Source organism: Schistocerca nitens, chromosome 11 (genome assembly GCF_023898315.1).
Source record: "Schistocerca nitens isolate TAMUIC-IGC-003100 chromosome 11, iqSchNite1.1, whole genome shotgun sequence".
In the NCBI taxonomy this organism is placed as follows: domain Eukaryota; kingdom Metazoa; phylum Arthropoda; class Insecta; order Orthoptera; family Acrididae; genus Schistocerca; species Schistocerca nitens.
The window spans coordinates 140,981,374-141,006,638 of NC_064624.1; the positions used below are offsets into that span (position 1 = coordinate 140,981,374).

General features: G+C 42.5%; 2 protein-coding genes across 10 annotated transcripts in view; both read right to left on the reverse strand.

Annotated features, from left to right (window-relative positions):
* The window catches only part of LOC126212802 (poly [ADP-ribose] polymerase tankyrase-1-like), a 325,028-nt gene that overhangs the window by 96,197 nt on the left and 203,566 nt on the right, over positions 1-25,265 (reverse strand). The window lies entirely within an intron of this gene.
* The window catches only part of LOC126212800 (uncharacterized), a 96,018-nt gene continuing 90,497 nt past the window's right edge, over positions 19,745-25,265 (reverse strand). For 3 of the 6 annotated variants that reach the window (XR_007540911.1, XR_007540909.1, XM_049940203.1), the window contains exon 2: positions 19,745-20,291. Coding sequence is in view for 3 of the 6 variants with exons in the window: in XM_049940203.1 (XP_049796160.1) it covers positions 20,281-20,291 (11 nt within the window). In the remaining 3 variants the exon portion in view is untranslated. Of the gene's footprint in view, positions 20,305-25,265 lie in introns of all 6 variants that reach the window. The other 3 variants (XR_007540910.1, XM_049940202.1, XM_049940201.1) reach the window with 1 other exon arrangement.

Sequence of the window (25,265 nt, forward strand, 5' to 3'; positions counted from 1 at the left end):
CGCTGATTGTCCGGGTCACGGATCGGGGACGCTGGGTCGCCAGTGATAGGACGGGCTTCGCCTGCAGTGAAGCGGCGCGTTTTGAAATACAGTGTCACGTGGAGTAAGCGATGGCTCTGGAAGGCAGTCTCAGCCCGCGAGCGCAGCAGGGGTGTCTGGCGACAGGTGGCTGCCCTGCACGAGGCGGCCCTGTGCGTCCTGTACTGATCTCGTTTTCTCTTTAATTTCAGATGCTATGTTCCCCTCATTGGCGTGTGATATTATGTTGGCGATTTTCACATTACGGAACCGAATAAAACTAATTTTACCAAGACATTCTCATTTCGCCATTACAGGGTGTTTCAAAAAGAATATATTTACTTCGAGTGCATATATTTATTAAACCTTACGAAATACAAATATGACACTCATATCTACAAACGTCTCAAGTTCAGATTAAAGAAGTTCAATATGTCCTCCATCAGTGACACGAACAGTAGCACATCGATACTCAAATTCCTCCCATATCCGGGCAAGCATGTCCTTCGTCACTGATGTTACCCCTGTGCGGATCCGGTTCCTCAACTCTTCCAGGTTCTGTTGGAGTGGTCGTACATACACGTTGTCTTTTACGAAACCCCACAAGAAGAAGTCAGAGGGTGTCAAGTGCAGTCACCGTGGAGCCCAGCTGAGACATGCCAAGTCGCCAGCTCCCTGACGTCCAATCCAACGGTTCGGTAGAGTTTCATTCAGATATTCACGTACTTGGCGACTCCAGCCAGTGGATGCCCGTGTTGTTGAAAAATGAACTTGTCTTCGTTCAGTCTCAGAAAGAACTAGTTTTGTAACATAATGAGATACTGCAGACTGTTAACCGTATTTCCATCACAGAAGAATTGGCCGTAAACAGATGTTCGGCATATCGCACAAAACACATTGACTTAGGGCGTATCTCGTACATCTTCAGTGGCTGCATGCAGGTTCTATGGCCCCAAATGCGATTATTGTGTTTGTTTACCTGACCATTAACATGGAAGGTCACTTAATCACTAAACACGATGCATTGCATGAGTGTGTTGTCAAAGTCAATAGCATCAAGAATCTCGTTACAAAATGCCACACCTTAGCATTTGTCATCAGGATGCAGAGCTTGTAACGGCTGTAACTCGCACGGCTCCGTAACCAACCGACGTCTGAAAACACGCCAGATTGTTGTTGTAGGCAGTTGTAACTCCCGACTGGCACGACGAGTTGATTTTGGAGGACTACGTTGGAAAGCAGATTGAATTCGTCCAACATTTACTTAGAGAACACGAGGGCGGCCAGGACTCTTTCCTTTACACACACAACCTGTATCTGGAAACTGTCGATACCGTCTGGATCGATTTGTTACCTCAACCTGAAACGTCTTTGCACTGTAATCACGGAACTGCACTTCGCAAACTCTAGAACTCAAAATGATTTCAGCTGTGGGGTAGCCATTTAAACATATCACGCTTACCAAAGAAAACAGGAGACCACTGACATGTAGCGGCTATTAATATGAACTAGAATATGTATTCGTTTCTGCAATAGCTGAACCAAGGCGCAGTGATCGATAGTTTGGACAACATAATACTTTGTAATACATATATTCTTTTCGGAAAATCCTGTACTTTTTAAAACGCTTCGTCAGTGGCGATGTTCATGGATGCTGCTATTCTTGTGTCCGGGCTTGGGGCATATTTGCTTTCTCCCGTTAGAATTTTGAGTAGCAAAGGACTGATAATATGAACAATCGTTTACTCCGTGCTATGTTTCCCAACAGGGTAGCTCTTATTTCAACACACTTTCCGCAAACGTGACGTCATGTTGAGGTCACACGCAATATCGACGAACGCATGATCGGCTATCAGCTTTCGGTAGCCTTCGGTACGGGCCACTGACAAGAGTTAATGTGCAAGCACTGAAGAATTTCAAAACCACGTCATTCTTGGATAGATATATTATAATTACTGCAATCATAAAATGTTACGTAATGATTTATCGATGGTTAATGCCTTCATATAAAAGTGCTCTCTCAGATGTGAGTTATTATCGTCAATAATTTCCAGTTTAAGTATGAAACACGTTTGTTTTATAATTTGTAGTATGTAGTTCTAAGTTAGCAGAGCGCTCATAATTTATTACAAACACGTCATCATTATCGTATAATGCAACTTAAGAACGCACCAACGATGTATACATTCAGGAGAAAATATGATTACCTGGGACAAACTTCACATGATTAACTGTTAGTGTAATAGATAACGGAGGGGTCCCTGGAGTCGAAAATTGTGGGTTCCCATCACATGACATGCAAATATTTTTGTCATGTTATCTTTGGTAGCACATTCTCCGACTCTCTTGCCAATGTAATAGAAGTAACTTGCGCAATAAAAGATGTTATTTACATTTTGTGTGAAGACGAAATAAATAGCAATTTCCGAGTGCGTGGCTATGCAGGAACATGTGCGAGCTCAAATTGCTGCGAGTGAAGCAAGTAACCATAACAATCATATTCCTTCTTCTCGTAAATATTTTTGACTCTCTGTTTCCGAATAAGTGCCGTGTTTCGAGTATGAGGTTAGGCTGGAACCTAAGAGGAAAGTTTAAACTGCTGCGAGGGAATCGACGTGCAATACCATTCATATCCTTCCTTGTCACAAAATCGATAGCCGATCATGTGGTCGTCCATATAGTGACTGACTTCAAACTGAGGTCACGTTTGCGGGAAATTCGTGAAACGAGTTTTACCCTTTCAAACATGCACATAAAGCACACACAAATCTTGCCACCGATTATTCCTTTCAAAAAATAAAAATGATATGTGTATAGCCTGACAAAGTGCATTTCTTTCGTTACCTAATGCTCCATTTGGAAATCTCCACGACCAATGGTAATTTAAATTTATCAAACACCCATATGCGAAAAGCCACACCTCCCTGGAATTTCTTCAGTATTACTAAATGTTACCAACGATGAAACTATGATCACTGCAAAAACCCGCCATGCCAGTCCTCGTTCTCCTACCATTTTTCTTCCTCTTCCTCTAATAGAATTCCACTCCTGCATCACAACTAAATTTTCGTCGCCATTAACCACTTCAATAATTTATTTCAACATACACTGTCTCACTCTCTCCACCAACTGCTGAGCTAGCAGGCTTATGAACTTGTACTCCTTTGAGGAGTGTTACATTCGTACATAACTTTTCCTCAGATGATTCATTTGCTATGCTTCTGGTAGTAGGTTACATACATTCAAATCCTCTTATTGATTATTAGACCTGTTCTTGCATTAGCTCTATTTCATTTAGTGCTGGTAATCCCATACTGAGCAAGCATCTCGTGGTCGTGCGGTAGCGTTCTCGCTTCCGACGCCCGGGTTCCCGGGTTCGATTCCCGGCGGGGTCAGGGATTTTCTCTGCCTCGTGATGGCTGGGTGTTGTGTGCTGTCCTTAGGATAGTTAGGTTTAAGTAGTTCCAAGTTCTAGGGGACTTATGACCACAGCAGTTGAGTCCCATAGTGCTCAGAGCCATTTGAACCATTTTTTTGAATCCCATACTGACCTGACTAGAAGTCTTGATCTTCATGCTACCGCATTTCACTTCTATCACTATATCTAACTTGAACGTATCCATCTCTCTTCTTAAATTATCTAACCTACCTACCAACTTAAGGGCACTAACGCTTCGTACTCCGACCTGTAGAATGCCAATTTCGTTCTTCTGATTACGTCACACTTTAGAGTAGTCCCAGCCTGGAGATCGGTATGGGTTATTATTTTACGTCCGTAATATTTTGCCTGAGACTGTACCATCACCATTTAACGATGCAGCAGATCTACATCTTCTTGGAAAAATATAGCGGTTGTAGTTTCCTCTCGTTTTGAGACATTCGCAGTAGCAACACAACAAGGCCCTGTTGGCTGATATTACAAATACGAGCAAGACATTCCACCTTGGGAAACCGACGGCCCATATCACCTACACATTTAATCATTTATGTTTCGTACCATGCTGTATACGGACAGTAAGTAATATTTTGTTAAATGCCATTCTTCGTTGTGTTTCCATTTTAGTGGACAGCAGCATATTTAGCAAAGGAGCAGCCGCGTGAGATGTGACGAAGCTCGTTAGGTAGGGGTGCATCTTACTGCTATGCCTCGAGCATGTGTTCCACGTAAAACAATTTAGGCTAAAAGTACACTAAAGCAGGAACAAGATACTGATAAGTCCTAGAGCTAAAGAGGGAGCTCTGTCTAATTCCGTGGGCAGGCTTTTGGGCAGAAATTCAGTAATCGTGCTGGGCTGCAAAACCCTCGAGTCCCCAATAGCAAGCCGAACGACGCGCAAGTATGAGATCAGGCACAGTGTACGCCATGGACAGTCATCCGTGCAAAAATTACTGTCTTCGTTTAATGCGGGAGGTTAATTTTTCTGAAGTACTGTAGAATTTTTCAGATTGTAAAGGTGATTCTTGTGAACGAAGTTTGAACTGGATGCGTCAGGCAGTTAACTGATGACTGTAATGTGAAGTTGCCACTGTATCAGTTGCTTCGGTAAATGAGCAGAAAAAGAGTCGCACTGTTTTTAAACATTTTAGTTTGAAGGATTTGGCATCCGAACAGATGAAATCTGAATGACGTCAAGTCCGAGGGACTCAGCACAGCGTGTACTGCCAGGAGCAGAGCTGCAGGCGGAGCGCGCTTTGGACACTTAGCGACCTCAGTAGAGCAGGAGACGGTGACGACACCCGTCATGTCGCAACACACAGTGGCTGACACGGGGTGATTTTCGACCGAGAATACAATGCAGTGTCGGGTAATGTTCAAAAATATCAACGCGCAGGAATTTTTCCCCACATCAAAGACGAAAAAGCTGTCCAAACATAGGACATGGGCCTTTCAAGTGTGCAACTGGAGGCTGAAACCATTGTGTTAGCTGATACTAAGTTGAGCAATATACATAAAAGGCAGTGGCAGATCAATTGCTTTGCCAGTCATAGTTTTCTCTTTTCACTTCTTTTGCTGGGCACTAAGGATTGATCATTTAGTGAATGAAACTATGTTCTGTTGCGCTGAAACATACGAAACTGAGTCACATGCGACGTCAAAATATTTTAGCGTAACGGAATATAATTTCATTTACCGCAAGATCAATCGGTAGGGCCCACAGAAAAGAGAAAACTACAGTTCGCGATAAAATTACTTTAATACATTTTAACCACAAGTGCATATCGCACAATGATTCGGATGGGACATGTGGAACCAACTCAGATTACCACCACTACATGAAATACAAGAAATTCAGGGACAGGTCTAATGATAAATAAAAAAATTCAAATGTGGGTAAGCTACTAGCAGGAGCACAGCGAATTAATCACCATGGATAAGGTATGTACGAATGTAACACTCACCAAATGAAAACAACTTCATAAGCCCGATATCTCAACAGTTGTTGAAGAGACTTAGCCGGTGTTTGTTGATATAAATTATTCCACTGGTTAATGGGGACCAAAATTTAACTGTCATGCAGGACTGGAATTCTATTAGAGGAAGAGAAAGAAAAATATTAGGAGAACATGGACTGGCCTGGTGGGTTTTTCCTGTGAGCATAGTTTAATCAGTGGTAACACTAATACTGAAGAAATTGTAGGAAGGTGTGGATTTTCACATATGGGTGTTTGATAAATTTTAAGTACCACTGGTAGTGGAGATTTTCAAATGGAGCTTTAGGTAATGGTTGACTGAAACGAGAAGAAATGAACTTTGTCATGCTATAGAGATTTTGCTTTTATATTTTGAAAGGAATTATCAGTGGCTAGATTTGTGTGTGCTTGATGTGGATGTTTGAGAGGGTAAATCTCGTTTCACGAATTTCCCGCAATCGTGACGTCATTTTGACGTCACTCCCAATGGCAACGGCCCCATGATCGGCTATCGATTTGGTGACAAGGGAGGATATGAATGTTACAGCACCTCGATTCACTCGCAGCACTTTAAGCTGCCTTCTTACGTAGGTTCCAGTCTCACCTCACACTTAAAACATGGCACTTATTCGGAAATAGAGAGAAAAGTATTTACGAAAAGGAAGAATATGGATTTTATTGTTATTTGCTTCACTCGCTAAAATTTAAGCTGTCCTCTTAATTTCCGACCTAACCATGCACTCGGAAATCGCTATTTAATCCATCCTCCGTTTATTGCGCAACATACTTATATTACATTGATAAGATGGTCGCAGAATGTGTTAGCAAACGATAACATGAAACAATTATTTGCAAGTCATGGGATGGGTTGGAAACCGCAACTTTCGACTCGACAAACCCCACCGTTTTCTATTATGCTAACACTAAATCATGTGAAGCTCGTCTCGTTTCCCGATCTCCATATTCTCTCTTGAATGTATACATGTGTAAGGGTCTACGCGTTGCACGCAGCTGTACGGTACGTAACACGTGCTCGCCAGCCGACCTATGAGGAGTGCCGACAATTTGCTCGGTCAGTACACTTGCGTCCGGCCGCAGTGCGACGCAGGGAGTAAGCCACTGGCCGCCGACTGCAGCGCGCCCTATTAAGGAGCGCGGCCTCGGGTGTAAATATGTCTCTCTTTCTTAGCTCACCATGGAGACTTGCAATACAACCATAATTATGTCAGACACAATGATGTGGTACGCCTAGAGTGCGCGTTTTATAATCAGCATTTGTTAATAAAACTGTTTAAACTTACTTCTCGGCGGTCGCGTATTGCCGCAACTCAAGGACCCACTGCTCACAAACCTTGACAAATATTTCGTCTAATTATCATCTGGAACAAGAACACAAACAACCCCCTTATGGAAGTGGTGTCTGAAGTGGGATTATTACGCAAAATCTACTGTCCTGAAGAGGTGCAGCACAACGTGAACTTCGAGCACCAGCAGCAGCATGAACATCTTCCGACTATGCGGGGACATCCAACGCTGGAATTCAGCTTGGTCTACTCCAGTTTGGCTACAATACGAAAGGCAGTGATGGATTTTTATATTACGTTTGAGTCACTCATTGGCGTTAAATTAGCCGAACTGACGCAACCCAGTCAGAGTAACGTCGTCGATCTGCAAACTGTTATTACTGAACTGCAAGAAGAGATTCGGCAGTTAAAAGCAGAAAAAAAAACAAGCGTAACATTCCGAGAGCCTTGTCAAATGATAGTTCATGCAGTACAAGTACAACTACAATAAAGAATTTTTCATTATCGCCATCAGGACCAGGTTTTAGCGGGAAACCCGAAGATGATGTGAAGGTGTTTTTTCGTAAACTTGAAGGTGCCGCCCTGTTAGGATCATGGACAGATTCCGAGAAGCTAGTGGTTGCCAAATTAAGAATGCAGGGAGCAGCACAAGATTTCATTAGCGGAGAGCCTACTTGCGTGAAAACGGAAGATTACAATGAGTTTAGAACGATTGTTGTTCACAGACTTAAACGTAAAAACGCGATCGGATTTTACAGAGAGCAGCTTTACAGTTTGCGAATGCGACGAGGCGAATCTATCGAGCAGTTTGCCGAAAGAATTCGAAACATCAACGCTCAAACGTACAAGTTAGTAGAAGATGAAAATGAAAATCGCGTTCAGTTGTTCGAAGCCGACCAGAGAGCCATGGACACATTCATTCATGGGTTGCACAGAGACGAAGTAAGCACAGCTGTTAGATTGGCACGATGTAAAACGTTTCAGGGAGCAGTAGAATCAGCTGTTGGTTTCGTTGAAGCACTAAGACGACCGAATTAGATGCAGAAACAAGAACGCAGTGTTTTCCACACAACACTACAATGCTTCAGAATCAATAATCTGTGTCACAAGCGTAAATATTGTAAAGAGAATCGAATCTGCTATCATTTCGGCATGCAGGGCCATGTTTCGAGAGATTCTCGCAAGAAGAAGAAAGGTAATGCAAACAACAGACTATCTGCCAGATCTTTAAACGAGTATGGGGACGTAGGGCCATCACTCAGTCCACCCCTGCCAGAGACAGTGATTCCTGTTAGTTCCAGGGAAAATCAGACCGAAAATGACTTCGTGATAGGTGCTGCATATCATGGGAGAAACATCAAACTACTTATTGACACAGTAGCACAGGCCTCATTAATGTGGTGTGGCAGAGATAAATGGGATAAATTGAAACCGCCGCTATTAAAAGTGCGAGGGTTAAACAGATGAAACCTACGTAACTGTGGAGAAGTTGACGTACATTTCATTCTTGACCAAGGCCAAGATGAAGGTGAAAATCAAGATAATTACACAGCAAGGGTGCAAGTAGTTTCAAATAACGAAGCGTGTTACGACGGTGTACATGGATTTGATTTTTTGTCCGCTAACGAGGCAGAGATATTTGTCACAGAAAGAAAGATCAGACTAGGCCGTAGCAACTACAATCTAGGAAATCGTTCTTCAGATCTTACCCAAAGTAACAGCTATACTGACATTGTGGGAATGGACCGCCCAAACGATGCATCAGTTCAAACCGTCCAACTCGATGTTCAAATTGATCAGCCTCAGCTAATTCCCAAGGGAGCAGGAAAGACAATTTACGTTGAAGTCACCCTGACGCAAGGAAGGAACTTTGTAATTAATTGAGCGATCCGAGAAAAGTGAGTTACTGGATAAAATACATTGTTATGTTGCTAGAAAAAAATGGCTCAAATGGCTCTGAGCACTATGGGACTTAACATCCATGGTCATCAGTCCCCTAGAACTTAGAACTACTTAAACCTAACTAACCCAAGGACATCACACAACACCCAGTCATCACGAGGCAGAGAAAATGTTGCTAGAAGTGTAGGTGTCGTTAATATGGTGACACAGGACGTCCTGGTTACAATAACGAATATGAAGAATGAGGACGTTTTGCCACGAGGAACAAAAGTTGCTGAAGTGTCGACAGTAAGCAAAAGTGGCGTAATACAGATTTCAGATGAGATAACAAGTGCTACAGTTATAAACACAGATTTTTGTAACAGTACCGTAAAATTATAATGAGGAGACGAAGTAAATAATGAACTGAAGCGCAAGATTTGGAGGAAGATAGAACATTTGACACCTGATAAAGAGAATATTTTAGCGCCTGTTTTGTTGGAGTATGCAGATTTATTCCGAGAACGTGCAAATTTACCTGTCACTCATTTCGTTCAGCATCATATTCATACAGGGAATGCAGCCCCAGTCACACAGAAACCTTACGGAATACCACTCAGTCAAAGAGAGTCGGTAGAAGACATGGTTAAAAAACAATTAGAATCCGGAATTATAAAACCAAGAGAATACCCACCGTGGTCTTCACCTGTTGTAATTGTAAAGAAGAAATGAATTTCTGGAGAACCACAGTTCCGTTTTTGTGTTGATTACCGATCTTTGAATGCTGTGACCACACTCGGCATTTACCCCTTACAAAATTTAGTGGAAATCTAGGATTACTTGGGCAGATGTCCATTTTTTTCCGTATGTGATGTGACAAATGCTTATCACCAATTAACAGTGCATCCAGATGATCAACCAAAAACTTCATTTGTAACACCTACAGGAGTATACAAGTATCTTCGTATGCCATTTGGACTTCGTAATGCTCCAGCTACATTTCAACGCCTGATGGATTCAGTTCAACGAGGGCTCACACCAACACAAGCACTTGTTTACCTTGACGACGTGATAATTTTTGGTGAAAACATGAAGCAGCGAACTGAGAGACTACAAGCTGTTCTTGAGCGTATAAGAAGTGCAAACATGTGTTTATCAATAGATAAATGTCATTTCGCACAAGGTAAACTATCTTGGTCATGTTACAACTAGTGAAAGTGTACAACCTGATGAAAAATTAATTTACTGAATCACAGAATTTGAAGGAACTACAATCATTCTTGGGATTGTCAAATTTCTACAGACAATTTATAGCCAGTTATGCAAATATAGCACGTCCAATGACACAGCTACTGAAGAAAGGAGCCACATGTAATTGGTCAGCAGAGTGCAAAAGGGCAATGGAAGAACTTGAAATTGCTCTAACCACAGCCCCAGGGTTAGCCTATCAAGATTTCAGTAAACCTTTTATTCTTTTAACTGATGCATCCATTCGTGCCCTAGGTGCAATCTTGTCTCAAGAAGCTGATCGTCATGAACACCCAGCAAGGCAGAATGTAATTATATTACTACTGAGAAGGAGCTTTGTGTTTTGTTTTTTTGGTATAACACGTAACAGATGTTTCTTAACAGGAAGAGAATTTACAGTTATTGCTGATCATGCCGCACTTAAATGGTTATTGGGCTTAAAGGATCTAAGTTCCAAATTAACAAGATTGGCATTAAGACTAAGTGAGTACCAATTTAAGGTTATATGCCGACTTGTCAATGCTGATGCAAGGAGTGGAAAAGTGAATGTTTGTGTTACAATAAGTCGAGAAGAAGAGTTAAAGGCAGCTCAAGATTTTGTCGAAATAGATGGATTATTGTAGAAAATCTCTAGTCAAGGAAACCTCCTAGATATTCCAGAAAGCATTAAAGAGCAAATCATGAGAGAACAATACAATTCTTTATTACCGCGACATTGTGGTAAAAAAAGCAACAAACATTAAAATAGTTCAAATGTTTTGGTGGCTGAGCCGCAAAAGCTGACTTTTCAAGTTTGTTTCACAATGTGATTCCTGTAACAGACGGAATAATGTAGGAAAAAGTAGAGCGCCATTGCAAGAAGTGAGAGAGACAAGCAAACCATTTGAATGAGTAGGACTAAATGTCATAGGACCGTTGCCTATGACTAAGGATGGAAACAAATACTTATTGTCAATGTTAGATCATTTCTCTAGATACCTTCTCATCATACCAATACCTCATCAGAGCGCGAGACTATAGCTACAGTTTTTGTATGCAAATGGATTCTTAAGTTTGGATCACCATTAAGTAAATCTAGTGATCAAGGAGCGAGTTTTATGAGTGGACTACTTAAACAGATTTGTAAGCTCATGCAAATAACTGAGTTAAGGACTACACCAGCACACCCTGAAGGAAATGGAAGAGCTGAGCGAGTCCACAGAACAATCATTAAAATGGTTAGCCATTGTGTGATCAGCAAACTCTACAACTGGCATGTCTGTTTACCTTACCTGGTAAGTTGTTACAATGGCAAAATGCACAGCTCAACTGGTCTAAGTCCATGTGAGATCGTCTGTGGAAGAAGAATGCATCCACCCTTGGACTTTGCGAGATAGACTGCCGGAATCTGCAATGAACATGTAAGGGATCTAGCATGCAATCTCAAGAAGCATGGAGGGGAGTGAAACAGCGAAATCATCAATCCTTTCTTCAGCAAGCAAGACAACGACCACCAAGCAGCAGTGCCACAGAATCGGGTTGGAGATCTTGTGTATCTGAGCAATGTGGTGTTAAAGAAGAGTCAAATAAAATAGTTAAGAAATTTTGGAAAGGACCATATCCAATCTTGGAGGTGTTGTCGCCAACCACTCTTAAGCCCCAACGGCCCTTTCGTTCGATTGTCGTTCATGTCAATCGTGTAAAGCAATTTCTGGGTAGATTTCCTGTAGTATTCCAAGATGATGAGGACAGGCCGAGAGGCAGATCTGCTCTTCTTAAACCCAGGAAACGAGAATCGCAATGAAACGGTCTAGAATTCGAGGCCGAGGCATCTCCAAGTCCCGAGCGATCCTGTTCCAGAGACCTCTGCAATCTGCATAAACGTGTGTAGGTGTGAGAGTGCAATACATATGTTTATTTCAGCCATGTGCTTATGTGAATATGTTGTGAAAATTTTGTACTGAAGCTATTACAACAGTGCACAAGTGAAACTGAACCTTTTATTCCACCGGTTACCACAAGAAACTCATTTAATTTACGTTCATTGTTAACTCTAGTATTTAGACTCAATTAACCATTGTTCATTTTTATTCTAATGTTTCCTATAATAGCGTATTCTACTTATGCTGTAGTCGTAGTACCACAGAGTGCAGGTGTTTTGTTTGTAGCACTATCAAACATGGTAGTTTCAACAAGTAATTCAAAACTTGTCCTCAAGTACAGTCTGAGTGAAATCCAGCAACAGTTCAGTTCTGTAAAGAAGCAAATTGATCTAATTCGTTCTGTTAAGGGTAATGATACAATTTTTGAAATGGGTACATCTTCATATAATAACTGGGTCACAGCCAGAATGCAGGCAGAGTCTACATTTACTAATTATGAACAAGAGTTTTACTGTTTTTTAAGGCCCTTGCCACACAAAACTTTAATTAGATATAAACGTGTCTGGTGTGATTTTGGAGGGAGTATCCTTCGTACCATTATTGGTACTTTAACTAGTCGAGATCTGCTGAAAGGTCAAAGCAAAGTATTAGCTCTTGCACAACAGTCCAGTACAAATTCAACAAACATCTCTAATGAAATTACCTAACTAAAGAATATGCAAAGAACTATTACTAACTACACAGTTTTCATTAAACAGATTGTAAAACATTTTATCTCACATTTCCACGTAATTCCCAATGAAATGAAAGCAAAAATCCTAGAACTATTCCAAGGATTAAATTCTGTGAGTGTACACTTAAATTTAAAAGCACTTTTGTTAAGGATTACAGATAGTTTATCAAATGCTAGAACTGATGCCCTTAACTTAAGAACAGCCTTAGAAAGTAGTTGAAATGATTGTTTGAGCAGTGTACTACTGCATCCGGAACAATTTTTATAGATCCTACTATCAATTGAGCGAGAGGTAAATGCAACCTATACTACGATTTACCCTGTTATTACAATTTATACAATTACTATAAGTAAACCAGCACACACTCTTTAAAGATTGAATATGAATTAACTGTTATTGCTTCTATACCCACTGCTAGATCAAAGAATAATTTTGAAATGTGTAAGATTTATACCTACCTTGTGAAATGGAGACAGGCACGGATTCAAGTAAGATACGTACTGAATGATTATCTACTGATCAGCGTGCATCGAAGATATTTTGTCAGTAAATGAAAATGATTTGCGTATGTGTAAACGTAGTCATAAGTTAATTTGCGCTGAATCAGAAGTATTCTTAGATAGTAGAGTGTATAGCTGTGAGAAAGATGTGTTTATGAATCATTCTCCAAGAGATGATTGCCCTAAAATTTTAACGCATCTTTATCATCCATTTGTTAAATGATGTGTGGAAGGTGTAATTGTCTCATTTAACTCCAACCTTGATGTCACATCTACTTGTAAAAATTATGATACAACTGAGCTACCCTTTACACTCAAATTGAATAATAGTGGATTAATCTTGAATGCGACACATTGTGATTTATCATGTGAACTATTTTATATGCCTAGTATATTGCCTACTACATTTCATTCTACTGGGCATTTGCCATTAATGAGAATGTTATCTGCTTATTACAATGATTCATACATATTAACATATGGAAAGCATTTCTTATCAAGGTTTTCCAATTGCAGTAATTTAATTAAGGATATCCATGAAAATGTGATTTCTTCCAATAATGAGTTAAGCTTCATTGAAGCAGCAAACTGAATTAAGTATTTCGATTCATTCAGTAATGTTAATGCATACTTGCTTGACAGTATTGTGTTTTTATTGCTTTTATTAAATTGTTTTTTTTTTTTGTCAACAGCATTTGTCATGTATGAAATTGTCATCCTGAAGGCACGCTTCTCTGTACCGAACGTTACTGTGTCTGCAAATGAAATACATGTTGCAATGCCTTCTGATGCCACAAATGGCGAAATAGATTCATAACGCCCAGGAAGTCGTTTTGAGCCACCTATGGTTGCTCTTCTTCTCTGGGGAGAGTGATGTATGGGTCAACCGGTTGCACGCAGACATACGGTACGTAACACGCGCTCGCCAGCCGACCTATCTGGAGTGCTGACATCTGCTCGGTCAGTAGACGTGCATTCGGCCGCAGTGCGACGCAGGGAGTAAGCCACTGGCCGCCATCCGCAGCGTGGCCTCAGGTGCAAATATGTCTCTTTTTCTTAGCTCACCATGGAAACTTTCGATACGAACATAATTACGATGTCAGACACAGTGGTGATGGGTGCACGTAGGATGCATGTTTTATGATCAGTCTTTGTAAATAAAACTGTTCAAACTTACTTCTCGGCGTTCACATAGTGCCACACCGAAAGGACCCACCGGTAACAAATCCTGACAAATATTTCGTCTAATAATCACCCAGAGCAACAAGACAAACAAACCCTTATACATTGTTGATGCGTTACTAAGTGGCATTTAACGATAATGATCACATTTCTGTAATAGATTTTCAGTACTCTGATGGCTTGAGACGGCATACTGCTAATTATAAAACAAACGTGTTTCATGTTTAATTTCCAAAATATTGATGATAATAACTCACTTCTGAGAGAGCACTCTTATGTGAAGCCATTAACCATCGATAAATCATTATGTAACATTTTATTATTGCAGTAATTATAATACATCATTCCAAGAACGTCGTGTTTTTGTAAACATCCAGTGTGTGCGCATTAAGTCTTGTCAGGGGTCTGTATCGAAAGCTAACGAAAGTCGATAGCCGATCATGCGGTCGTAGATGTTGCATGTGACGTCAAGATGACGTCACGTTTGTGGAAAGTGTGGTGAAACGAACTTTAACCTGTTTGGAAACATAGCCACAGTAAATGAATGTTCATATCCTCAGTGCTTTGCTGCTGAAAATTCGACTGGCTATTAGCAAAACTACTCTAGCAGCATTCCTAAACCCTGTCACTGGCGGAACGTTTTAGAAAATAATAGCGAATTGAGAATGGCTTGGTAAATTTAGTTGTAATGGGTTCCGTAATGTGAAAATTACCAACATAATATTACACGCAACTGAGGAAAACAGGCCATCTAAACTTTAATAAGAAAGGAGATAAGTCACAGACGAACAGAGCTGCCTCGTGGGAGGCAATCACCTGTCATTAAACCCTCCTGCTGTGCCCGCTACGTTGCACTTTTGCTGGCTGAGACTGCCTTTCAAATGCATCGCTTACTTCACGCGATGCTGTATTTCAAAACACGCCGCTTCAACGTAGCCAAAGCCCGTCTTATCACTGGCGACCCAGCGTCCACGATCCGTGACCCGGAAAATCAGCGTCTTTATTTTTTCCTCAGAGTAAATCACTCACTAATGGAGCTCGAGAATGTTTTTGATACAGACCCTGCGTCTGCGGGTGAAAGATTAGATTGTCGTTCTTCTTCGAAAGGAAAGAAGCCCTGAACGAGGATAAAATCGTAAAAAAAGCACATCTCCTGTATATGTATTACAATGGTATCAATTCTCACCTCTTTCATTCTACGAAGGTCACTCCAAAAGAAATGCACACTATTTTTGTAAAAATACAGTTTTCATTCTGCATGTGTGAAAGTTTTACAGTGTGTATAAACATCCTTCCTGCTTGTGTTCAAACTTAGTTCTACCTGTTCCAGTGCGTAGCACCGTCACAGCATGTCTTCAAGATGGCTGCTACACTTGACGTTCGTCAGAAGTGACGTGATGTCATAGAATTCCTGTGCTGTGAAAACGAGACAGTGGGAAACATCCACAAGAGGTTGAAAAAGGTGTACGGAGATGCTGCTGTCGATCGCAGTACAGTTAGTTAGTCGGTGGGCGAGCAGGTTGCGTAAAGAAAGCGGGCACGGCAATATTGAGGACTGTCCTCACAGCGGAAGGCCTCGTACCGGGCACACTCCAGACAATGTGCAGAGAGTTAACGAATTGGTGACTGCTGACAGTGAACCAATTGTCATGCTACGTTCGGATAGGGAAGGAAGTGTTTGCAGAATACTGAAAGTTTTGGCGTTAAAAAAGGTTTGTGCCAGGTGGCTTCCCAGGATGTTGACAGTGGTTCACAAAGAAACAAGGAAAACGGTATACAGCGAACTTTTGGAACAGTATGAGAATGGTGGAGATGAATTTTTTGGAAAAATTGTGACAGGTGATGAAACATGGCTCCATCGTTTTTCACCAGAGACGAAGAGGAAATCATTGGAGTGGCATCATGCAAATTCACCCAAGGGCGAAAATAAAATCAAAACGACACCTTCTGCTGAAAAAGTTACAGCTACGGTGTTTATCGATTCCGAAGGACTCTTGCCTGTGCACATCATGCCAAGTGGAACCACCATACATTCTGATGTATATGTGACGACACTGAAGAAACTTCAAGCTCGACTGACAAGGGGAGGCCGCCAATTGTGAAATTCAGATTCGATTCATACTGCGCATAATAAAAGCTCATGGCCAGAGGTGTAATGTGGCAAAGCACCAAGATGCACTTCTCAGCCGTTGTCGAGAAAATCGACAGTTAAAATAAACCGTTGCGGTGAAATACTCTCTTCGATTAATAAACTTCTGCAGCGCTCGGGTTCGTAATCCGAAGGTCGCCGGATCGAATCTCGCGCTATGCCACTTTTTTTATTATTAGTTTTTTAAAATTATATATATATATACATATAAACTATTAATGAATTGCTTATGCATGTTGGTGAAGGCGGATCGCTCTCCAATTGTACCGCCTGCATTTTTCCGTTTAACAGGGTGTACCGAAGCTCTCACGTCCGCACTTATTTTCGACGATGTAATAAGTTGCGCTAGGGACCGCATCTACCTTCTTTCGAAGTTAGCAGGCAACTACGCTGTTACGCGGCGGCTCGTTTCGGCCCATTCAACATCTGTCTTTCAAGTGTAACGAGCGAGTAACGGAGTTTATATTTCATACCTGCCACAGCAAATTTGTGTTCGTGGGGTCTCTATTCTAATTCGAACGTTTGACTTACGCTATACGTATTCGTTTCGGAATATCGTTTCTACGTCTTCCGTTAACTATACGTGGTTAACATTATGAAGACAATTAATAACATTTGTGAAATACAACTTTGTTTGCGGAATACATAATGATGTTCTAAGTCGCCAGTTTTTCCACGACAAACGACTTTCAACAACTTATTATATGCATAACTGTCGCAACTGATTGTCAGGAATTATATATATATATATATATATATATATATATATATATATATATATATATATATTACTCCTGGAAATGGAAAAAAGAACACATTGACACCGGTGTGTCAGACCCACCATACTTGCTCCGGACACTGCGAGAGGGCTGTACAAGCAATGATCACACGCACGGCACAGCGGACACACCAGGAACCGCGGTGTTGGCCGTCGAATGGCGCTAACTGCGCAGCATTTGTGCACCGCCGCCGTCAGTGTCAGCCAGTTTGCCTTGGCATACGGAGCTCCATCGCAGTCTTTAACACTGGTAGCATGCCGCGACAGCGTGGACGTGAACCGTATGTGCAGTTGGCGGACTTTGAGCGAGGGCGTATAGTGGGCATGCGGGAGGCCGGGTGGACGTACCGCCGAATTGCTCAACACGTGGGGCGTGAGGTCTCCACAGTACATCGATGTTGTCGCCAGTGGTCGGCGAATGGTGCACGTGCCCGTCGACCTGGGACCGGACCGCATCGACGCACGGATGCACGCCAAGACCGTAGGATCCTACGCAGTGCCGTAGGGGACCGCACCGCCACTTCCCAGCAAATTAGGGACACTGTTGCTCCTGGGGTATCGGCGAGGACCATTCGCAACCGTCTCCATGAAGCTGGGCTACGGTCCCGCACACCGTTAGGCCGTCTTCCACTCACGCCCCAACATCGTGCAGCCCGCCTCCCGTGGTGTCGCGACAGGTGTGAATGGAGGGACGAATGGAGACGTGTCGTCTTCAGCGATGAGAGTCGCTTCTGCCTTGGTGCCAATGATGGTCGTATGCGTGTTTGGCGCCGTGCAGGTGAGCGCCACAATCAGGACTGCATACGACCGTGGCACACAGGGCCAACACCCAGCATCATGGTGTGGGGAGCGATCTCCTACACTGGCCGTACACCACTGGTGATCGTCGAGGGGACACTGAATAGTGCACGGTACATCCAAACCGTCATCGAACCCATCGTTCTACCATTCCTAGACCGGCAAGGGAACTTGCTGTTCCATCAGGACAATGCACGTCCGCATGTATCCCGTGCCACCCAACGTGCTCTAGAAGGTGTAAGTCAACTACCCTGGCCAGCAAGATCTCCGGATCTGTCCCCCATTGAGCATGTTTGGGACAGGATGAAGCGTCGTCTCACGCGGTCTGCACGTCCAGCACGAACGCTGGTCCAACTGAGGCGCCAGGTGGAAATGGCATGGCAAGCCGTTCCACAGGACTACATCCAGCATCTCTACGATCGTCTCCATGGGAGAATAGCAGCCTGCATTGCTGCGAAAGGTGGATATACACTGTACTAGTGCCGACATTGTGTATGCTCTGTTGCCTGTGTCTATGTGCCTGTGGTTCTGTCAGTGTGATCATGTGATGTATCTGACCCCAGGAATGTGTCAATAAAGTTTCCCCTTCCTAGGACAATGAATTCACGGTGTTCTTATTTCAATTTCCAGGAGTATATATATATATATATATATATATATATATATATATATATATATATATATATATATATACGTGTGTGTGTGTGTGTGTGTGTGTGTGTGTGTGTGTGTGTGTGTGTGTGTGTGTATACACACATTTGAATTACAAAAAACAAATACTTAAAAAAAAAAGGTTGCATGGCGCGAGATTCGATCCGGCGACCTTCGGATTACGAACCCGAGCGCTTTCCGCTGCGCCACGACGCTGTAGTAAATAATTAATCGTAGAGAGTATTTCACGGAAACGGTTTATTTTAAGTGTCGATTTTCTCGACAACGGCTGAGAAGTGCATCTTGGTGCTTTGCCACATTACACCTCTGGCCATGAGCTTTTATTATGCGCAGTATGAATCGAATCTGAATTTCACAATTGGCAGCCTCCCCTTGTGAGTCATGTTCGACCACATCGGCAAAAACAGGATGTTTTGCTGTTGCACGACAAGCACGGCCACGTGTCAGTCAAAAAACCGTCGAAGCGATCACAAAACTCGGATGAACAATACTGAAACACCCGCTTTACAGTCCTGACCTGGCCCCATGTGATTATCATCTCTTTGGGAAACTGAAATACTCTCTTCGTTGAACAAGGTTTGAAGATGATTACTCCCTTGTGCACGCTGCCAAACAGTGGCTCCAACAGGTTGGTCCAGAATTTTAGCGTGCGGGTATACAGGCGCTGGTTCCAAGATGGCGTAAGGCAGTTGAGAGGGATGGAAATTATGTGGAGAAACGAAAATATTGTTCCTAAAGGATGTATCTACACAAACTTTGAAACATGTAGAATAAAATATGGATTTAAAAAAAAAATAGTGTGCATTTCTTTTGGAGTAACCCGCGTATTAAGTCCATTCATTTCGTAAAAATTAAATTCATATTACTTAAAAGTGGTATATTACAGTGATTTTGCATATTGTCTCTCGAACTTTCTCCATATATTGGAATGTTCAGCTTTTCATGTTACTAAATATACAATTCGTACAAAATTATGAAAATCTTAATTTCTACAAGTATAATTTCACACAAACGAATTATGAGCGTGATTGGAAACTGATGATTACATGGATATAAGCGACAAGAGACTCAAATTTTTTAATAATGATTATATAACATATACTGAACTATTTAACAAACGTACATAGGCGAACATACAGTGTTGAGTGCTGCCTGGTCGTCTAAGAAACCTGCTTTCTCGTATCGCTAGACAAGAATTACCGCAAATCGTATTACTGTGTTTTATTAAAAAAGGAAAAAAAAATACAATACCTAACTTTATGTTACACAGAAGTGTGGCATGCAAATGGCGGCATGCAAAATAAGCAATGTTCTTCTGTATAACAGTTTCCATGTCTGTGTTACATAGACTGTACATGGAAAGTATCTGCTGCTACAGACGCCGCTTATCTTGAAGCTACTGTCCATCTGGGCCGTGGCCAGTCGGGCGTGGCGTGCATAGTGGCCGCTGCTGTCGCGTTGTCGTCCTGGAGAGGGGTCGGCCAGGCTGCGGTTCGCTGGCGTCTTCCTCACAAAGCTCTCTGCTCTGTCGTTCCCGAGTGTCGTGCCGGCGCTTGACTTCAAGTCGACGAGCGATCTCGCGTCGCGCCCACCGCCGTCTGCTGCCGCTCAAAACCCTGAGAAACACAGGCAGCACCGTGTGGCGTGAAGCGCTGCCTGCGGCCTTCCTGCGGCGCCGGCTGCCGAGGAGGGTGGAGCAGGTGGAGGGCGTGGCAAGCAGTGCCCTCTAGGAGCGGTGTCCCTCACACATGATCTGCAAACAAAATCTGATGATCATAGAACAACATTAAGTGTGTTTACGTAATTTGATTAGTTTAAGTAATAGTTGAACAAACAGTGAGAAATCAGTTACACGTGGGGCAGAACGTGGCAAACAGGTTGTGAAAAGCAGCTGAAAATGACACCATTAGCTGACAGTAAGCTATTAATCGGGCTTCTCTGACTGACACCTGCGTGGAACGGAAAGAAACTTCTTAGCGTAGCAGGGGTCCACATGGCCGCTCTGAGAGGACCAATACACGGAATTTGCATTTGCGAGAAATATTAAATCGCAAAAATAAAGTTAAGAGTGGGGCACAGACGACGGGAGAACACATATAGAAAGAAAAAACCGGAGGCCGCCGACAGCTTCTCGGAAAGGAATGCTTTCAGAATGACAACGGGAGGTCTTTGACAAGCACGAAAAACATTGTCCCTGTGTTTCTTTTTTTCAGGATGGAAAACAGACCGGTGGAGAACACCGCTATTGTTAACAAATACTCGCATATCACGTGATGAAGGAGCGGAGAACACGAGGTTCGATGTGAACAGCTCGTTTATGGGCGGACAGGAACGAAACATGAATGCTATAGGCCAGAAGGAAAGTAGTTCCCACCCTCCAATACGCTTCTCAAGCTTCATTCCGCCAAGAAACGACGCAAGTCGGCACCACAGGCAGCACTGGCCACTACTACCTGAGGTAGGGGATGAACACAGGGTACAGCGGGGGAGAACGAAGTAGGTATACAGAGCGGGACCCTGGGTAGGAGGAGAGGGCTCCTCAGACCAGGACCACGTGTAGACGGAACACTTACTGTTCTGTAAGCCTAAAAAAGTTTTTTAGTGAACACTTCTGTTCACAGGGTTCGAAAATCTCGTAACATGTCCGGAGTCGAGATTACAGATTTCGACCCGAGTTAGTCACGTTCTGTGGAACAATTAAGAGGGCAGAGCTGTACACGCTGCTAAGCCAGGGCGAGTGGACATTGCCATTGGTTTAGCTTCACAAAAAGTGAGGGTAGGTTTCCGACTGCTGACACAGCTGGGGCCAGAACAGCGTCGAGGTTCAGACGTCCGCACAGCGTCGACGCGCCGCCGCCATCACACGCCACTGCCGGCCACAGCAGCCGCCGACAGAGCGCGCTGGATGTCGTGTTTCTCAGGCGCTCAGTAAGGGAGTCACTAACGTGTGCGTGCACGGCAGTTCTACTGGAGATTCGAGTTGTGTTACGTATTTTCCTACCATTCACTTGTGTCCAAGCTAGCCACGTATCGTGTGTGTGTTCATAGGGCTTAAAAGTCGAGAAAGGTATCGGTAAATATATGTTATTGCCCAGCTAAAATAGCATAGACAATAGGGCAATAATGAAGTATTGTAATATTTGGGAGGGTAAATTGTTTTGTGATCATTGTATTGTAAGTTACGCTAGGGGTTCTTTTGTCTTGTAGAAACGCTTTTGAAAGGTTGCTATGTGTTCATGTATCACGATTAAGTTCATTTGTGAATTCGTCAGTATCTCCCTAATTATGCAGGATTTTCCAATGTCACCAACTACACACTTTAACCCAACGTTTTTGCTGATTCTATAATAAAAGGATTTAGTGCAGGTAACAGTTGTTTCTGTGTTCTACAGTAGTGGGTATCACCTCTTCACTGAAATATTTTAGGGCATGTGTGATGTCTGTTATTCTGATGTTTAATCGTGAACCAGGATCTCCTTACCTTGCAGGGCCTGAGTTCACAGACACGTTAGTTCTGTCAGATATCTCCGTGTGTAGCAAGCGGCAGCGTCTGGGGAAGTACGTTACAACACAAGACGTTTCCAGGCACTCTAGCACACTCTATGTGAATGCGGTCAGGTAGGGCATCAAGAGGCTGCCGTTGTATGCGGGATTACTGTGGAAGGTAACGACAGTGTACTGGTAGCTTTCCCAAAACAACAAACATGTTAAATCATCAAATCTTCTACACAAGTAGAGAAGCTACCGTTGATAGTATACCTCTGGATGCTTTTCAGCAGTTATTAGAAATTATTGGCAGAGAGTCTGACATTCTGGCGGTTTTCATCCCAAAGTACTATAACAGATAGCTACTGCAAGACTGTAGGTTGATAATATGAATTAATACTGATTGTAAATGCTGTTACAAAAAGATTCAATGTATGTTGTCTTTGTTGCTATATATTATGCTATATATTATGCACCTACGATGCCGTCGAGCACCTGTGCTACAGTTCATGTCACCACACCAAGTCCACGAGGCATACCTCGTGGGAATAAATAGAACGACAATAGAGCGTGCTCTGTACCAATGCTTCACTCGTAATAAAGATTGTTCTGACTGTATAAATGATCATTTTGCTCAGCTTTACCACAACATACAACTATGTATGCTTCTTTATTTATATACCAAGCTAGTATCGGATTTTCTTATGAATCAGATGGTTTCCTTGCCTGAAATCCTTCTCAATAATGTAGTAGAAAATCTCGTACTCTTTCAATCACTATAAGCAGGAATTATGCGGTGTTTACGCCACCCTATACAGGGTGTTTTTGTAAGAGCGTGCAAAAATATAACAGGGCATAGAGAATGTTCCAGTGAACAATTTGAGGTATGGAACCTGGGGTCGGGCAAGCCATCTTAAGGACGTATGGAAGCAAGCCTGTCCACCGCTTTGTCCAGCATTACTATTTTCCAGCTTATTTACAACTAACATGCATACTTGTTTATACGTACTGTGCTCTTTATTAACATGTACATAGTTTATCTCTTGCAAGAAAACAAGAACGACGAAGCTGATTCAAATGGTTTAAATGGCTCTGAGCACTATGGGACTTAACATCTGAGGTCATCAGTCCCCTAGAACTTAGAACTACTTAAACTTAACTAACCTAAGGACATCACACACAGCCATCCCCGAGGCAGGATTCGAACCTGCGACCGTAGCGCTCGCGCGGTCCCAGACTGAAGCGCCTACAACCGCTCAGCCACACCAGCCGGCACGAAGTCATGATGCAGGTTTAGTTTACTTTACCTGTCCATAAGGTGTCTCTGTTGTACTGTACTTACATTGTCCCAAGACAGAATGTGCGCCCGCAGAATTTCCAGCTTGCCGGGGTAGCCGAGCAGTTCTAGGTGCTACAGTCTGGAACCGCGCGACCGCTACAGTCTCAGAATCCTGCCTCCGGCATGGATGTGTGTGATGTCCTTGGGTTACTTAGGTTTAAGTAGTTTTAAGTTCTAGGGGTCTGATGACCTCAGATGTTAAGTCCCATAGTGCTCAGAGCCATTTTTGAACAGAACGTGCTATGAATCAGCGACAGAACCATTCATTACCCAGTGCCATACAGAGACGTACTGACGTGCACCTCGTGTATGGGGAAGTAAGCTGCAATGCTCTCGCTTCTGAAACATTGTACAGAGAACGATTCCCTAACAGGAATCATCCGTCGCGACGACTGTTTATTTCCCTCGATTGACGAATACTGGAGACAGGTTAATTGGAAAGCAGCAGTGAGGGACCTGGCAACATGAGGATCATAGCAGAGATATTTGCCAGGTTGCGTCATAAGTTCCTTCCCCGATGTTATACTTGCGTTGACGTTAATGGCCGTCAGTTTCAGCACATTTTGCCGGCCGAAGTGGCCGTGCGGTTAAAGGCGCTGCAGTCTGGAACCGCAAGACCACTACGGTCGCAGGTTCGAATCCTGCCTCGGGCATGGATGTTTGTGTTGTCCTTAGGTTAGTTAGGTTTAACTAGTTCTAAGTTCTAGGGGACTAATGACCTCAGCAGTTGAGTCCCATAGTGCTCAGAGCCATTTCAGCACATTTTGTAAGGTACAGTAGAAATGGTACGTTCATTGTGTCAACAACGGAATTTGGAGTTAACAGTAATTAATCTAAATAAAAAAGTACGCAGTAACGTGATTTTATTCGTATTATCTCCTTAAGCTGGCTTTTCCGATCCCAGCTTCGCTACCTCTAATTGCTCTGTGGGGCATCCTCTATGTCCCGTTAAATTTTTACATGCTCATACGGAAACACGCAGCAGATAGACTGAATACTTTATGGAGCTTCTGTCACTAAAGCAAAATAAATATACACAGAATTGAAGCATACTGTTTTAAGAGATAGGAAGAATAATGACATAATTCAGAAATAAAGAATTCCTCTGATTACCTCCGAAAAGTGAATGATTCAACAAAAGGGTTAAAGTAACAGCTGACACTAATCAGGAAGTCTTGATTTCAGTCATGATGTGGCACAAATTTAAAGCTGTCACCAAGTTCTATGACATTGCAGTGCAAGGTCAGCATCCATGACCGGTTAGCACTAATATCATTTCATTTCAGTGCACCTTCAGTTTTTTAATAGCGTCTGACATACATTTCTTTTCAGAGCCTTAAAGTAATTTAACTTTCAATCGCAGCTGAACGATGTTTTGGCATTATATTCTGGTTCAGCTGCCAATTGATATAGGATGATACATTGTTATAACATTTTACGCCAGTAGAGAGAGAAATATTTGAGCAACAAAGCAATGGAGATAATGGTTTCATGAATTATAAACGTGGAATATACAGGGTGGATCTAAAGTCTTCGTAAAATTATTAATGCTTATTTTTTAAAAGGCTATTAAATTTTCAAATAAGTAGTTTGTTACAAAAGAAAGAATAAACCACAAAAGGTTTGTAATGAGGTCCAAAATCTTCAACTTGTGCACCGTTGTTTGCTCGAAGAATGTCTAATCGATATTCGATTTCACGCCATACACTTGGCAACATTCCTAATGTAACACCATCAACAGCATATGTTATCCTTCTGCGATTTGACAAACTGATCTAGCATTTCGGCGTAGATGGTAGCTGTTACTTTTGTTTGGACAAAACAGATATGGCCAGTGCCTTTGTTGTGGATTCAACCACGGCAACATTAATTTTAATGGAGTCCCTAACATGATCTAAGGCA